This window comes from Oncorhynchus clarkii, chromosome 2 (assembly GCF_045791955.1).
Source record: "Oncorhynchus clarkii lewisi isolate Uvic-CL-2024 chromosome 2, UVic_Ocla_1.0, whole genome shotgun sequence".
In the NCBI taxonomy this organism is placed as follows: Eukaryota; Metazoa; Chordata; class Actinopteri; order Salmoniformes; family Salmonidae; genus Oncorhynchus; species Oncorhynchus clarkii.
Genome location: NC_092148.1, coordinates 53,407,490 through 53,425,385, shown reverse-complemented (window position 1 = coordinate 53,425,385; position 17,896 = coordinate 53,407,490). Strand labels below are relative to the sequence as shown.

The 17,896-nt window shown below is 41.8% G+C and overlaps 1 protein-coding gene across 1 annotated transcript; it reads right to left on the bottom strand.

Moving 5' to 3' along the window:
* Positions 1–5,229: 5,229 nt before the first annotated feature.
* Positions 5,230–7,479, bottom strand: LOC139381505 (fez family zinc finger protein 1-like). The gene is made up of 4 exons (XM_071125109.1): positions 6,697–7,479; positions 6,454–6,588; positions 5,975–6,107; positions 5,230–5,644 (listed from the first exon to the last, which is right to left on the bottom strand). The coding sequence occupies exons 1-4, from the start codon at positions 7,477–7,479 to the stop codon at positions 5,391–5,393; spliced, it is 1,305 nt and encodes a 434-aa protein (XP_070981210.1). The 3' UTR covers positions 5,230–5,390.
* Positions 7,480–17,896: the final 10,417 nt, after the last annotated feature.

Below are 17,896 nucleotides of genomic sequence, written 5' to 3'. Positions count from 1 at the left end.
TGTACCCATGAAGGCAAAGGTAACTGAACTTAATGACTATCACCACGTAGCACTCACCTCTGGCATCATGACGAGACAGCCTAAAGGGGGAGGTGAGGGCTCTGGCAGTGTGGTGCCTGGAAAACAACCTCTCACTCAACATCAACAAAACAAACGTGATGATTGTGACTTCAGGAAACAGCAGATGGTGCACCCCCCTATCTACATTTATGGGACCGCAGTGGAGAAGATGGAAAGCTTCAATTTCCTTGGCGTACACTTCACTGACAAACTGAAATGGACTACCCACACAGACAGTGTGGTGAAGAAGGCGCAACAGAGCCTTTTCAACTTCAGGAGGCTGAAGAAATTTGGCTTGTCACCTAAAACCCTCAAAAACTTTTACAGATGCACAATTGAAAGTATACTGTTGGGCTGTATCACCGCTGGCAAACGCAAGGCTCTCCAGAGGGGGGTGTGGTCTGCCCAACACATTACCGGGGGCAAACTACCCCCCCTCCAGGACTCCTACAACACCCAATGTCACAGGAAGGCCAAAAAGATAATCAAGGACATTAACCACCCGAGCCACTGCCTGTTCACCCCGCTATCATCCAGAAGGTGCATCAAAGCTGTGACCGAGAGACTGAAAAACAGCTTCTATCTCAAGGCCATCAGACTGTTAAACAGCCATCACTAGCACATTAGAGGCTGCTGCCTATAGGCACAGACTAAAAATCACTGGCATCTTTAAGGAATAGAATACTAGTCTGGCATTAATCATCTCATGTGAACACTACCGTAAAAAAGTTTGGGGTCACATAGAAATGTCCTTATTTTCTAAAGAAAAGAAAAAAGAATTGCCCATTAAAATAACATCAAATTAATCAGAAATACAGTGTAGACATTGTTAATGTTGTAAATGACTATTGCAGCTGGAAACGGCAGATTTTCCAATTTACATAGAGTTACACACCCTTTAGTTTCCTATACCATTGGTACATTTTCTTTTACCTTAATTTATTACGTTACATTTTTTACTTTGAATTTCAATAGCTTTATCTATATATATATATACATACAGTACCAGTCAAAACTTTGGACACACCTACTCATTCAAGGGTTTTTCTTTATTTTTACTATTTTCTACATTGTAGAAATAACACATATGGAATCATGTAGTAACCACAAAAGTGTTAAACAAATCAAAATATTTTTTATAATTGATTTGTTTAACACTTTTTTGGTTACTACATGATTCCATATGTGTTATTTCATAGTTTTGATGTCTACGCTATTCTTCAATGTAGAAAATAGTAAAAATAAAGAAAAACCTTGGAATGAGTAGGTATGTCCAAACTTTTGACTGGTACTGTATATAAAAATAAATAAACAATGGAAACACTGCCATGTTGATCTGAGCCTTGCTGTTGGAAAACCACATTAGTGTCTGCCTTTCGGCTGTCGCTGATGCACCTCCACCGACTTCACTGCTCGACTTTCGTCTACAGTCAGTTGCTTTAGCCTTACCACTCAAACACGCCCATTAGGTGGCGTTCCATTGATTGTATGTTGCCAGAACTTACAACGCCTGGACAAGTATTTTACCTTTCAGCTAACAACATCATATGTTATAGCAATCTGTCAGTTTTTGACACAGTCAATGATGTGGCACGCAACTGTTGGTTGATGCATGCAACGTCTAAGCAGTGGAACACGACCAAATTCTGCCAAAAATGTAGCTTAAAAAAATAAATAAAAAAACATTGGCACATTCACTGATTGTCCCAATTGAATAATTCACCACCTTAGTCCAAATTATTATTTTCAATTTGAAGAATAGCCTATCCTGATTGAAGAAAAACCTATGATCATTTAAGATCAGTTGCAAGACTTATAGCTTGCCTAACTTACATCCCTTACATTGCATGTAAGCCTACATCACTGGAGGAGTAACTTTTTAGCTTCATTCAAAACTCACCATTATGATAAACTCCTTATGGAGGGTAATCAGTGCCACTTTGAAAATGAAATGCTTAAAGCTAGTTAGTTGCGACATCCATTTTTGGATTTACAAATACATGATATATAGGCTACCCTTGAATCTTGAAGAATATAACTTATAAATGCTTTATGAGCTTAGTTCAACTGTTGTACCTCATCAGAACCCAAAACATAAGCTTGATTTACTTCAAATGTTTGTAAACAATGTAAATGTAAATGTCAAAACATGGTTCAATCTAAATCTAAATCTAATCTAAATGTAAATGTCCAAACATGGTTAAATCTATAATGTTGCTATTGTGGATGGTCAGCCCTTGCATCCATAGCTCTGTCTATGAATTTGAGTGTGGTAGCATTTCTCCTAGCCTCGTCGAGAACCAGGCTTCCCTTTTCGGAAAGCCTGGTAAAATCCTGGTGAAGTCCATTACAGAAAGCAGCTACAAAGGGGCTTTGCAAACCAATCACGTCAAACCAATCAAATGCCTTGCTTGGACGGAGAAACAAAATACATAGCTTCAGCAATCCGGGGTTAATATCATTGATTAAAACCCCCATCAAAATAGGTGTATGTCTGCCGTGTTTGTGGTGACTTTCAATATCAATAAATCACAGACTGCTGGCTACACTTGATACACTAAACATTTACTATAGCCTGTAGGTAGACACGCCCTCCTGAGTGGCTCCCGAGTGGCGCAGCGGTCTAAGGCACTGCATCTCAGTGCCAGAGGCGTCACTACAGACACCCTGGTTTGAATCCAGGCTGCATCACAACCAGCCATGATTGGGAGTCCCATAGGGTGGTGCACAATTGGCCCAGCATCGTCCGGGTTTGGCAGGTGTAGGCCGTCATTGTAAATAAGAATTTGTTTTTAACTGACTTGCCTAGATAAATGTTAAATAAATATAAACGAATGCCATAACCAGGGCTGGCTGGCTCCAGGCGTAAGCGACATAAGTGAAATGTTTCTCCAATCCATGGCCAAATGGGTCGAATTTCTGGAAATGTCCTTTAAAATTGCAAAAAGTTCTCTCTGCCACATGGCATAATTAGTCAAAATCTATGAAATGTGTTATAAAATGTCCATGTTCTATCCGCCTGAAGAAAACATGCTTTAAAACTGCAAAAATGTATCTCTGCCCCATGGCAAAATAAAATAAGCAGAATTGCATGAAATGTGTTATAAAATTGCTACATTTTCTCTCTGTGTGGCAAAAGTGGAGAACTGCAGAGAATGTGCTTTAAACTGCAACATTTTCTCTATGTCCCATGGCGAAATGTGTTTCATGAAATTAACATTAAATCTTACATGTTTCTCTCAGTCATCAAGAGGGGGGCCACCAACCAAAATCTCACTTATGGCCCCAAAAGGCTAGAGCTGACCATAGCCATAACTTATTTTTGTTTTGTAGTGTTCAAGCAGAGCAGTTGTAATGCCTTCATTTACTAGGAAAGCAGTGATGAACATTACATGCAGCACACCTTTCATAGGCATGTTGTTGGTAGGGTTCTTGAATTCAAACATCCAGTCAAAATGTAGCTGCTGGAATCCAGTGGAGCATTGTAGCCATTCTGGCTAATACAAAAATCTCCTGGTCGCCAAACGAGGTGTGACAACAACGTAACTTTGGAGGTATGGCCACGGAAGACTGCATTTCTCCAGGCCCATCCCTCAGCATTTCCCCCGAACAGAGGCTGGATGACCGCTTTATTATTGTTTCAATTAAGTATTCCAGCTTTACTAGGATTTTTTTTAATGATACACACTAATATGAAAATATTTAGTTTATGATTAATGCCACATCAATTGCAAAGTTAAAATGAAAATCGAAAATGTCTCATTTAAATTGGCAGGTAAAAATGTATTCTAAACAAATTTGGGAAATTGAAAAAAAACTTGTATATGCAATGTGTAAAGTGAAATTGAAACGGTATTTTTTCCGGTTAGACATACTAATCGTGCATGTGTGGTCACTGAACAACCTCAGTTACAATGCAGCATCCTTTGACCTCCTCCCCTTCACAGAGACCCATCTGAGCCTGAGGAGTCTGTCTTGTGATGGTGTTGTGATTATTGTTCTCTTTCAAAGTGTGCCTGCGGTGTGGTCAAGTAGCTGCTTGTGTAACAAAGGTGGTTCAGTGACCAAGCACCTGTGATGAGTAACGATGTCTGATGTTGAGTAACTTTGCCTGAGACAAGAAAAATTGCATTGGCTCCCCAAGATAAATTGCCTAGGCTTTGGGTTAGCATGCCAAATGTTATTTTGGTGTAAAGGTAATCGGGTCTGAACCCTGTTGTTTACGCTAAAATCAATACACAGAGAGTGTGACGTGGCTAGGATGTAGCAATGCACGATGGAGTCATGTTGATCGCGTGGTTCAGCCTCCAGGAAACAATTTGCATACACTTTGAAAATGAAAAGAGAAAATTGTACATTGGGCAGTTGAAAAATAAAAACAAGCACTTTCCATTTCACATTTCACTTTCATTACATTTAGAATTTTCTGTTTACCATTTTCCATTTTCGATGTACCATTTAGCATTTTCATTTAGCATTTTCGATTGTCATGTTAACACTGCAATTTCATTGTGACACGAATCATGCACACTGATATGAAAATAGAAATGCATTTGTCATTTTGATATTCCAATTTAGCATGTCATTTTTAAAGTGGCACTGATTATCCTCCATATAGATGATATAGACCTAATTATCACTACAACAATCGTAGGCCTATGATGATGATGACAATAATAACAGTAAAGTTAAATTAGGATATTATTATTACTACTAATACTACTACTGTTATTATTAACCCGAATATTTCCTCTCACCATCATGCAATATTTTGGCCTAGGCTATGTCCATCACTTTCTAAATAATGGAACTCCTTTTCTTAATCATGTCAGTCAAATAGGATATCGGACACAATATGACATATACAGAGTTTAATTTTATTGTCATTATTTTATTTTCATAACTTAAATGATTGAGTTTGTGCACCTGTTTAAAAACGTAGCCTAGGTCTATGTGTCAAAGACACTCGTTTCCTGCAAAACTTTGCATATACACAAGTGTTGGAAAATCTTGTAACTTTATCAAGGGCATCATATAAAATGGGGTAGGCTACCACACTTATCACAGCAAAACATAATTTGTACATAGTCTTCAATTATTCTCTTAAATTATTAGCCTATAAAGTTTCAAATAAATATCGACATTTTACAGTAATCCTGAGATTTAAAACAACAGTATAGTGACATTATAATGTCAAATTCAAGGAAAATATGTACTAATAGAATAGTCCACAGCATCTTTGCGCGGTCTAAACTCGCATGCGTAATTCCAGATTTGGGCAAATCAGTGTGCGTAAAGGCGCATGGTTGGCATTTTAGCCTCGGAGCTTTTTAGTCAGTTTCGCCTGTGGCGAGAGTGGCAGGGGATTGGGATCCAGAGAGATCGTGTAGTTTTCGCATGTGCTTTTTCAGGTCAAAGTTCCTACAGAATCCCTTGCCGCAAGTCGGGCACGTGAAGGGCTTCTTGTCATTGTGCGTGTGCATGTGGAACGTCAGGTTGTACACTTGGTGGAAGGCCTTGTTACAGATGTTGCATTTGAACTGTTTCTCCCCGCTGTGCGTCAATTTGTGGTTCTTGTAATTACCTTGAAGATAAAAAAAGAAAGAAAATTGATGTCAACAATATTGTGAAGAATCAGAGCCACAGTTATCAGTCAATTCCGTTTGAATCCAAATCATAAATTGAGTCGTACATTGTACATGTAATCTGAGTTTCATTGAGCAACGTAAATTCAGTTCTGAAAGCAATCTAGATTTTCTTCTCAAATCAAAATAAATAATAATCTCATATCCAAATATTGCAAATTATTCCATGTATTTAGGCTACTTTATTTGAACAAATCGAGTAATGCTCATAACAAGGTACATTTCCAATCATGTAATCCAGAACACTTAACATTAACATTCTTTATAACCTTTTTGATGAAATCCTTTGCCGCAGAACTCACAGACGAAGGGTTTGTAACCTGCATGGATTCGTGTGTGAGTGTTAAGAGTTGAACTCCGGTTGAACGCTTTTCCACATTGGTTGCATTTATGAGGCTTTTCCTGTGAAGGGCACATGAACAAATGAATGTGATTTTAGAAATCTAATTTTATTTGGGTTCCAACTAAAGCTGTAGGCATACAGTACAATTGCTTATATATAGACATATAATAAACTAGACTATAGCCTATAGCCTACTGTTAAACAAGTGAACGTTGAGATGTTCAACATCAGGCAAAAATATTAATATTTTAGCCTAAAATACAATAATGGCATTGATGCGTTGTTAAATCAAATTTACCGATAATGCAGGCCTAGTTCCATGTTGTGGTTTTCATATAGCCTCGCTTAAACAACATAGAACATGGGAATGGCTTTGGGTATGATTATGATGATTGAATAGAATACCTGAGTATGAATAATTTTGTGGCGACAAAGGGTGCTTGCTTGTCGAAATCCCTTGCCGCATACTTTGCAGATGAATGGTCTCGCTCCAGTGTGCACGGGCATATGGCGCGTTAAATTGTAGTGGGCGTTGAACACCTGTGAATAGAAAATACAGATATTATGATTCAAACATGAACGATTTGAAATTATCAAGCAGGCCTGCAAATGAAAATACCACCAAATGTACGAAATGGATGGTCTTACCTTTCCGCAAACCTCGCAGGTGAATACTTTGGGTTTGCCGCTTGGGCAACCACTGTTCAATTTGGAAGAGCCCTTGAATAGTTTGTCCGATATAATCTGTGCGCTCTCTTTCATGTAGTGATGGAGTTGAGTATGGGAAATGTCTTTAACTCCGGATGCGTATCTGTCTGCACAGTGAGACACTTTATTTTTCTCCGCGAGGAAAGCTCTCTGGCGCGCATGCTGCAGTGGAGTGTTGAGAAAGTAGGAGGCCATGGGGTGGATGTTTACGATGCTGGCTGGGGGTGGGCATGCACTCTGCCCGCAGTTCAGGTAGCACACAGCCCCCATGGCATGAAAAGATGACTGGTTTACCACCCGTGGTCGAAAAAGTTTGTATTGTCCCACCGACGAGCTCAGATCTGGTTGTTCGTTCTTATAGTTCAAACCAATGCTGACCAACTCATTTGAATTATACGAGGAAGCGTCAAAGTGACTCGTATCTAATCCGTTCATATTTAGTTTATGACCCGGTTCGTATGCCAATGGCACTAATGGTATCATGCAATGCAGTGATGATGAAGTCATGTTGAGCGCCTGCTTCGGGTCCGCTTTGCCCACCGGAGTGTGATGGAACAGGTTGGGGAAAGGTATCGACTTTGGCTCGGGCGTCCTGGCCATAATCCGTTCGATCGAAAAAGCGAGAGGCTTGGTGGAGGTGATCATGTTTCCGCCCGCAGTCAAGTTTCTAGAAGCCGAGGGGGTGCCGAAAATTCCCGCTGAGTGGTAGAGCGCACTGTCCATAACTCTCAAAACAACACCTTTGGAAAGCAGGCGTTGGTGGTCCTTTTGTAGATACCTTTGATTCCTTCTCACTGCCCCGACAGAAAGGACATCATTCGGCACACTCGGAGTCGACGAGAGCCCCCTCACTGTTCTCGCTTGCGTTGATTCCGGAAAACCAGCACTTATGTCTAGCACGACTGCTCAATAAGGCGTGTTGAGTCAATAACGCAGCCAAGACCTCACCAATAGTCACCGCCCAAGAAGAAAAAGTAAAGTAGATAATTGCTCAATTCTCTTCCATCAATTATCCACTTGTGGCCCATCTACTAGGCTACTGCTACGATAACGTTTGTCTTACCCGCGTCGCAAAGGAGCTGTTCTTTGGTGGCTGGAGTCTTGTACAACTGTAAAGCTTTTGGCAAATCTGAGTTCCCCTTGTGGTTTCGTGTGACATCATTTGAAATCGCACAAGACAGGCGCTCTGTGGGGTCAGAGGATGTCAGCATTTGACATATCAGAATTTGATATCTTAATTGGTGAATGATATTTTAAGCATGCAACAATTCTAACTAATATAGGCATTGGTTTTACGAATGTGTATTATGCTCATATTAAAGATGAACTGTTATTTATAAAAATGTACAAAGCAGTAGATGTATAAATCCTCTTTACTATACTATAACTCAGCTATTAGGACCTAGTCCTAGGCCAATATTTTCAAATTGGTCAGACACATGACGCTACCTTTATACTCATTGCGTTTTTAACCGAATTAACAATTATAATTGTCTCTATAGTAATCCAACAACAAGAAAACCCCACTATGCAGAACACATTACAATCTAATCTGAATTCTAGTGGATACATTTTGATAAAAAGCTTATCTTAAGGTGGGCCTTTACATTTAGGCTACTGTATAAAATCCAATATAGGCTACAGTATTTTCATAAAACACTAAGTTAATTCAAGTAGAGCTATTCATTGTTTTTTTTTATCAGTCTGCCATACACGAGGAAGCTCAAGTAAACCCAAAGCCGGTGGGACTGCGGAGGTGTGCACGATGAGCTCCATATGTGCCTCAAGGACTATAGGTTTGCGCAGTCAGGAGAGGTGTATGTATCCGAGCAACAACTTCTCTAGCGAATGTACAGTAATGAAAGCTTGTCCACTGTTCTTGTTGAAGTCATATTGGTAATAACGTGGAACGTTTCATCTGGGTATATCTAGAAGAATGCTCAATGACAATCCTGTCAATGAACAAGGTAAATATGCGCATTGATTGAAACTGTCTGCGTTCTGTTACAGCAATTTTTATTTAGACTGTTTACACTGTTTGATTTCTTCCAATTGAAATAAAAAAATATGGGATACCGAGAAATGAATGATGAAGGAATGTCACGGAATAGAATAAAGAGATATGTTGGCGTTCTTTTTTCTTCTAATTGAAGTAGCACTAATAGCAACACTACATTATTATTATTATTATAACATAACTATTGGAGTAATTATTATTCAATATATTATATGATATGGATTGTCGACATTAATAGGTGACGATATTTTAAGTTTATTGCGTGAAACAAATCAAATTGGTGGTCAAAATGCTATCTGTTTGGTGTCAAATAGCCTATAATCTAAAGCCTTTTAAAGAGAATCAGCGGGGTGCTTTCTTGTGCTGCTCGAATTTCTTTCAGTTAAACATTTTGGAGACCTGACTGAAACCCATATGGCTTGGCTTGCTATTCATTGATGCGGTGCTAAGGATTCAGACCTAAACATCTTTCACGTAATTAAAATAATTTGTAATCACTTGATTGACATTAAAATCTCATATAATTACAAAGTATTGGTATAAAACTGGCGTTAATCCCTTGTGTTTTCTTTTCCCCTCGGACTTTTTATGTTCCTTCGATTCTGAGACTATGGCATGAAGAGAATGCGATACAGCTCACTTCTATTGCAAGGATCATTTAGGTAACCAACACAGTGATTGTAGTAAATGACGCAGCTCAAGGGATTAACAGTGATGCATAATAATAATAATTCCTATTTATAATATTTATTATTATTATTATTTAGTTAGGCCTATTTTTAATCTCAATCAATGCATATGTATTATTATAAATAGTATTATTAGGTATTATTTACTTTTCCTATTAGGCTAAAAGTTAATTGAAGAAATGCAAAAAAAACAAAAAACTGATATTTCACCAATAGAATTTAAGGTTAGGTCTATGTACTAAAAGCCAAAAATAAATAGGCTTAACTGCATGCATTCATTTCTTTAATATACGAAAGAATCGTTTATGTTGTGAAAATTCTGCGGACGGCAAATACGCCTAATTCAAAAAAATAAAAAAAGACTAGGCTAAACTCCTTCAGTAGCCTCCTATGAGGTTTATTTTGAAAATTAACCCATAACATATTGCTTATAGGCCTATTCATACAGTGTAGCCTAAATAGTTTTTATTAATCTTTCTGGCGAACAAAACGAAACAAAACATTGGATGTAGGCTAGACTTAAGCCTTCACACTGTGTAAATTATAACACTGCTTCAATCATCAAGTCAGTAACCGACCATTAACTACTTAGTAATTACATGCTGTCAGTAATTAATAAGGGGATATCCTGATTGGTTAACTCCACAGCAGAACGACGTTATGCTTGTGGCGACACAGACGGACAGCTGGACCACAGCTAGCTATAAAAAATCTTTGGCTGGACCGTGGACGAGGTTGCCTGATGCTGTTTCTCCTCTTCACTTGCATTTCGTTTGAAAATACAAACTCAACAACACCTTATTTTGTGTCATTTGAGATAGGGTAAAGTGGAGCAACTAGCACCCCTCCCTGTCATTCTCACAGAAACCATTTTCAACTCTTTCCCTGGTTGCCACTACTCTTGCACAAATCAAATGTGGCTCTTTTTAAAGTCACTCTAACAAAACGATTCTGAGGGAAGTTGATCTAATATTTTGCCTATTAGAAAAAGTTATGTACAGTATATCATCTAATTAAATTAGACCTCTAAACTTTTTATAGATATGTCTACCATTAGGGGAGACTAAAGATACATAATCCACTTGTTTAGAGATACAAAAAAAATGCAGTTTTTAATAAAGCAGTAACATTTAAGGTGAGTGTGCTGGGGGGTAAACTGCCCCCGCAGTCCAATGCAAGTGAATGGTACCCAAATTATAATTTTCCAAATCACGTCCAAATAATCAACAAAGTAACTTAAATGAGTTACACATTCATTTTTTAGATAGGCTACTTAAGAATGATTTGGCATCATAATGAGAAGAGGATATTGAGGATAGTGAGGATATTAATGAGAAGAGGATAGTGATGACAGTGAAGATATTAATGAGAAGAGGATAGTGAGGATATTAATGAGAAGAGGATAGTGAGGACATTAATGAGAATGTGGATAGTGAGGACCCTAATGAGAAGAGGATAGTGAGGACAGTGAAGATATTCACGAGAAGAGGATAGTGAGGACATTAATGAGAAGAGGATAGTGAGGACAGTGAAGATATTAATGAGAATAGGATAGTGAGGACAGTGGGGATATTAATGAGAAGAGGATAGTGAGGACAGTGAGGATATTAATGAGAAGAGGATAGTGAGGACAGTGAGGATATTAATGAGAAGAGGATAGTGATGACAGTGAAGATATTAATGAGAAGAGGATAGTGAGGATATTAATGAGAAGAGGATAGTGAGGACATTAATGAGAATGTGGATAGTGAGGACATTAATGAGAAGAGGATAGTGATGACAGTGAAGATATTCACGAGAAGAGGATAGTGAGGACATTAATGAGAAGAGGATAGTGAGGACAGTGAAGATATTCATGAGAAGAGGATAGTGAGGACATTAATGAGAAGAGGATACTGATGATAGTGAGGATATTATTGAGAAGAGGATAGTGAGGATATTAAAAGTTAGATGTGCAATGCCATTTATTTTTCAATATTTAATTTATTGAATTAAAATCAGATACCTAGACTTGAGTTTTTATGAGATAATTAAAAAAATATATTAGGGGGGTGGGGGGGGTAGTTACCCCCACATTACTCTAATGGTTATATAGACATGTAGGCCTAAAACAATATAAATGGGTGAAAACAATTTAAGTTCCATTCCAAAATGCTATATATACATTTTCAGAAATTTTGGTAAATTAGCTTTTATTGTTTAAACGGTAGACAGCGATATAACATAGATGCAGAAAATAAACAGCATATTGGATCAAGTTCCGCAACAACAAAGAGCATTGAAGCGCAAGGCTCAACTTCTCCGCTGCTTTGGTGCCCTGGCTACAACGCTGTGAACAGCATGATGCGAACCCATGCACCTGCGCAGATACTATCTGTGGCTGTGTGAGAGCGAAGTCTTGCATCTCACTCATCTCAATATCTGTGGTGTTGCTCGTGGCAACGTCATTTCGCGAAGTCGAGCTTTAAAGAACTTATGAAAGAGATTGGTATTTTTTTCCCCATCTAATCACAGCATGAGATACTTTACACCACTGCTTAATGGTTTCATTTTAGAGAGACAAATAATAATATTTTGTTGCAAAAGTGCCTTCAGAAAGTATTCACACCCCTTGACATTTTCCACATTTTGTTGTGTTACAGCCTGAATTTAAAATAGTTTAAATGTAGATGTTGTGTTCACTGATCTACACACAATACCCCATAATGTCACAGTGGAATTATGTTTTTATAAATGTTTACATATTAAAAATGAAAAGTATTCAACCTTTTGTTATTGCAAGCCTAAATAAATTCAAGAGTAAAAATGTGCATGGCATGTCACATAGGTTGTATGGACTCTCTGTGTGCAATACTAGTGTTTAACATGCCTTTTAAATGAATACCCCATGTCTGAACCCCAGTCGAGCAGTGAATTTCAAGCACAGATTCAACCACAAAGACCAGGAAGGTTTTCCAACAGTTCGTAAAGAATGGCACCTATTGCTAAAAAATAAAGACAAAATAATAGCTGACATTGAATATCCATTTGAGCATAGTGCAGTTACTAATTTCACTTTGGATGAGGTATCAATATACCCAGTCACTACAAAGATACAGACGCCCTTCCTAACTCAGTTACCGGAGAGGAAGGAAACCGCTGTAAACAGTTACAGAGTTTAATGGCTGTGATAAGAGATAACTGAGGATGAATCAACAACATTTCAGTTACTCCCCAATACTTACATAAATTACTTTATATAATTGATCTTGGCTTCATAATAGTTTCTTCTGCTTTTTGTTGCGTTTAGTCCCATAATTTCTCGATTTGCAGTAAGTAAGTCAGATGTGCAGCCAGACTTATTAACCACTCCTTTTACCTCATCTTTCAACCATACCGTTTTTCAATTTCTCATCAACCATGGGGCCTTAACAGTTAGTTTCTTAACAGGTGCATGTTTATCAATAATTGGAAGTGCAGCATCTAGAATCTAGATGCTTCTTATTAATCACATCAGACCAACAATAATGTTGATCTCTTATGCACTATTTTAGGCCCAGCTTTTGGAACAGCCCTTCAAATGAGTGGATTTGGCTATTTCACCCACACCTGTTGCCGACAGGTGTATACAATCGAGCACATAGCCATGCAATCTACAAGGGCACAGGGCAAGACCCAGATGCAGACACGGGAGGCAGATGGATATTAATAAATATCAGAGACTCGAACCAAGGGGCAGGCAAGAGAATGGTTGTGGACAGGCAAAAGATCATAAGGTCAGAGTCCAGGAGGTAAAGAGAGGCAGGCAGGCTCGAGGTCAGGGTAGGCAGTATGATCAGGCAGGCGGGTTCAGAGTCAAGGCAGGCAAGAGTCAAAACCGGGAGGACTAGCAAAAAACAGAGAAAAGGAAAAAGCAGGAGCACGGAGTAACACACTGGTTGACCTGACAAAACAAGACGAACAGGCATAGACAGACAGAAAACACAGGTGTAAATTACCAGGGGAAAATGGGTGACACTTGGAGGGGGTGGAGACAAGCACAAGGACAGGTGAAACAGATCAGGGTGTGACAGTACCCCCCCCCCCCCCCCCTCTAGGGGTGCGACCTGGTGTCCTACCTGGGCGCATACCTGGTTGACCGGGGTGCAAGTCGGCAATGAGGGCTGGGTTCAGGATGTCTCTAGCGGGGACCCAGCACCTGTCCTCCAGGCCATAACCCTCCCAGTCAGCCAGGTACTGGAAACCCCTGCGCCGTGGTCAAACACTCAGGAGACGTCTAACCGTGTATGCGGGATGGCTATCGATGACACAGGTGGAGGGGTGTGCCAGGAAATAGAAGACAAAGGGCTGTGAGACACAGGCTTAATCCTAGACACATGGAACGTGGATACGGAGGGTACAGGATAACAAAAGATGAACAGCAGTGGAACTAAGCACTCTAGAGATGGGGAAAGGACTAATGAAATGGAGGAAAGTTTGCGCAACTCTACCCGAAGGGGCAGGTCCCATGCGGATAGCCATACCCTCTGTCCAATGCGATAGCGAGTAGTTGGAGTCCGGCGGCAGTCCGCTTGTCGGCGATACCTGGAGTTGGTCTTGAGAAGCGCTGCCCGAGCTCTTCTCCAGGTACGAGGCCAGCAGCGGAAGAACTTCTGGGCCGAGGGTATGTTGACTTCCTGCTCTTGTTCTGGGAAGAGCGGAGGCTGATACCCCATGTACCACTCGAAATGGGTGAGTCCTGTGGCTGAACAGGGAAGAGTGTTCCGTGCATACTCCACCCAGACAAGTTGTCGGCTCCAGGTAGTGAGGTTGGTCAAGACGAGGCATCTTAAGGTTGTTTCCAGGTCTTCGTTTGCTCGCTCCGACTGGCCGTTGGATTAGGGATGGAATCCGGAGGACAAGCTGGCCGACGACCCAATAAGGGTGCAGAACGCCTTCCAGAACTGAGGCGAGAACTGAGGACCCAGGTCGGAGGACCCCATGTCCACCGGGGGTCCGTGGATCCTGAAGACGTGCTGCACCATGAGCTGGGCCGTCTCTTTGGCAGATGGTAGTTTGGGGAGAGGGATGAAATTGGCGGCCTTGGAAAACCGATCCACTACCATCAGAATGACGATGTTGCCATCAGATGGAGGGAGCCCAGTGACAAAGTCCAGGGAGATATGGAATCAGGGACGATGAGGGACAGGTAGTGGCTGAAAGAGGCCAGAAGGGGCCCCGGAGTCTTATCCTGAGCACAAACGGTGCATGCGGCGATGAAGGCAGAGGCGTCAGGAACCATTGTGGACCACCAGAAACGTTGTCGGAGGAAGGCCAGGGTTTGACGGGAACCCAGATGACAGGTAAGCCTGGAGGAATGAGCCCATTCCAGGACCGGACTGAATTAGGGACGAATAACCGGTTAGCCGGGCCCTCCCCAGGGGCAGATTGGGAAGGTTGTGCCTCGTGGACCAAGGTCTCAATACCCCAGCCCACAGCAGCCGCAAGGCATGAGGTAGGGAGGATGGTCTCAGAGTCAGAGGATGTGGCAGCGGGACTATACAGGCGAGAGAGGGCATCAGGTTTAACATTCCTGGACCATGGGCGATAGGAGATGGTGAAGTTAAACCTGGTGAATAACAGAGGCCACCGGGCCTGCCTGGAGTTAAGGAGCTTGGCTGTGGGGAGATATTCCACATTTATGTGGTCGGTCCAAACCAAAAACTGATGTTCTGCTCCCTCCAACCAGTGTCTCCACTCCTCCAGTGCCATCTTGACCGCCAGGAGTTCTCGGTTACCCATGTCATAGTTTATTTTTGTAGAGTTGAGACGATAGGATAGGAAGGCACAGGGATGGAGCTTTTGGTCCTGGACGGATCGCTGGGACAGGATAGCCCCCACTCCAACGTCAGAAGCATTGACCTCAACCACAAACTGAAGGGATGGGTCCGGATGGGTGAGGATGGGGGCTGTAGTGAACCAATGCTTCAGGTCCACCAAGGCTCTTTCAACTGCTGGGGACCATGTGAACGGTACCTTGGGAGAGGTGAGTGCCGAGAGGGGGTCAGCCAGGATGCTGTAGCCTCGAATGAAACGGCAGTAGAAATGGGCAAACCCCAGGTTTCACCTTTTCCGGGTCCATCTGGACATTTCCTTCAGCGATGACATATCCCAGAAAGGAGAGGGTAGAGCGGTGGAACTCGCATTTCTCTGCTTTCACAAATAACTGGTTCTCCAGGAGGAGCTGAAGGACTTGTCGAACATGGAGGACGTGTTCTTGGGCAGAAGGGAAAAAAAACAGGATGCCGTCGAGGTAGACAAACATGAAACAATTTAACATGTCCCGGAGCACATCATTTACCAGGTCCTGGATGCCCGCGGGGTCATGGTGAGTCCAAACGGCATGACCAGCTTTGCATAATGTCCCCTGGCAGTGTTGAAGGCTGTCGTCCACTCATCCCCTTCGCATATCTGAACCAGGTGGTAGGTTATCCGAAGGTCCAGCTTGGAGAAGATGGTAGCCCCCTGGAGAGGTTCGAAAGCCGAGGAGAGGAGTGATAGGGGGTAACGATTCTTGACCGTTATGTCATTAAGGCCCCGGTAGTCAATGCACGGACGCAGGGTCACGTCTCCCAATGGTGGCTTCATGCAGGGAGACAGCGTGGCAGAGCTGGTCCAAGTCTGTTGGGTCTGTCATGGCCACTTCGTACTATAGGGCACAGGGCGAGATCCAGACGCAGACGCGGGAGGCAGATGGTTCGAGTCTCTGATATTTATTCGTATCCAAGAGGCAAGCAAGAGATCATAACAAGGTCAGAGTCCAGGAGGTACAGAGGCAGACAGGCTTGAGGTCAGGGCAGGCAGTATGGTCAGACAGGCGGGTTCAGAGTCGAGGCAGGCAAGGGTCAAAACCGGGAGGACTAGCAAAAAACAGAGAAAAGGTAAAAGCAGGCGCACAGAGTAACACACGGGTTGACCTGACAAAACAAGATGAACTGGCACAGACAGACAGAAAACACAGCTATAAATGCGGAAGTGGGGATAATGGGGAAGATGGGTGACACCTGGATGGGGTGGAGACAAGCACAAGACAGGTAAAACAGATCAGGGTGTGACACAACCTCCATAGACAAACTGTAGAATGGCCTTACTGAAGAGCTCAGTGACTTTCAACATGGCACCGTCATAGGATGCCACCTTTCCAACAAAGTTCGCCAAATGTATGCCCTGCTAGAGATGCCCCAGTCAACTGTAAGTGCTCTTAATGTAAAGTGGAAATGTCTAGGAGGAGCAACGGCTCAGCCGCGAAGTGGTAGGCCACATACAGCTGGAACGAGCTGCAACAAACACTCAAACTGGACAGTTTTATCTCAATCTCTTCATTCAAAGACTCAATCATGGACACTCTTACTGACAGTTGTGGCTGCTTTGTATGATGTATTGTTGTCTCTATCTTCTTGACCTTTGTGCTGTTGACTGTGCCCAATAATGTTTGTACCATGTTTTTGTGCTGCTACCATGTTGTGTTGCTACCATGTTGTTGTCATGTTGTGTTGCTACCATGCCGTGCTGTCATGTGTTGCTGCCTTGTTTTATGTTGTTGTCTTAGGGTTCTCTTTATGTAGTGTTGTCTCTCTCTTGTTGTGATGTGTGTTTTGTCCTACAGTTATTTTATTTTTTAAAATCCCAGACCCCTGTCCCCTTAGGAGGCCTTTTGCCTTATGGTAGGCCGTCATTGTAAATAAGAATTTGTTCTTAACTGACTTGCCTAGTTAAATAAAGGTTAATAAGGCAGCCACACACAAGCTTAAGATCACCATGCGCAATGCCAAGCGTCGTCTGGAGTGATGTAAAGCTCCTTCCATTGAAACACTTTCTCTGGACTAATGAATCACGCTTCACCATCTGGCATTCTATTCGGACAAATCTGGGTTTGGCGGATGCCAAGAGAACGCTACCTGCTCGAATGCATAGTGCCAACTGTAAAGTTTGGTGAAGGAGGAATAATGGTCTGGGGTTGCTTTTTCATGGTTCGTGCTAGGCCACATAGTTCCAGTGAAGGGAAATCTTAATGCGAGCCAGGCCATTTCGCCTAACATCAGTGCCCAACCTTACTAATGCTCTTGTGGCTGAATGGAAGCAAGTCCCTGCAGCAACGTTCTAACATCTAGTGGAAAGCCTTCCCAGAAGAGTGGAGGCTGTTATAGCAGCAAAGGGGGGGGGGGGGGGGGGGGGGGGGATCAACTTCATTTTAATGCCCACGACTTTGGAATTAGATGTTTGACAAGCAGGTGTCCACATACCTCTGGCCATGTTTGTGATCACTGCATCCAAAGTTTAATGGCTGTGATAGGAGAAAATAGGGGATGGCTCAACAACGTTGTCGTTATTCCACAATACTAACCTAATTGTGAAAAAAAGGAAGCCTGTACAGAATAAAAACATTCGTCCTGTTTGCCATAAGGCACTAAAGAGT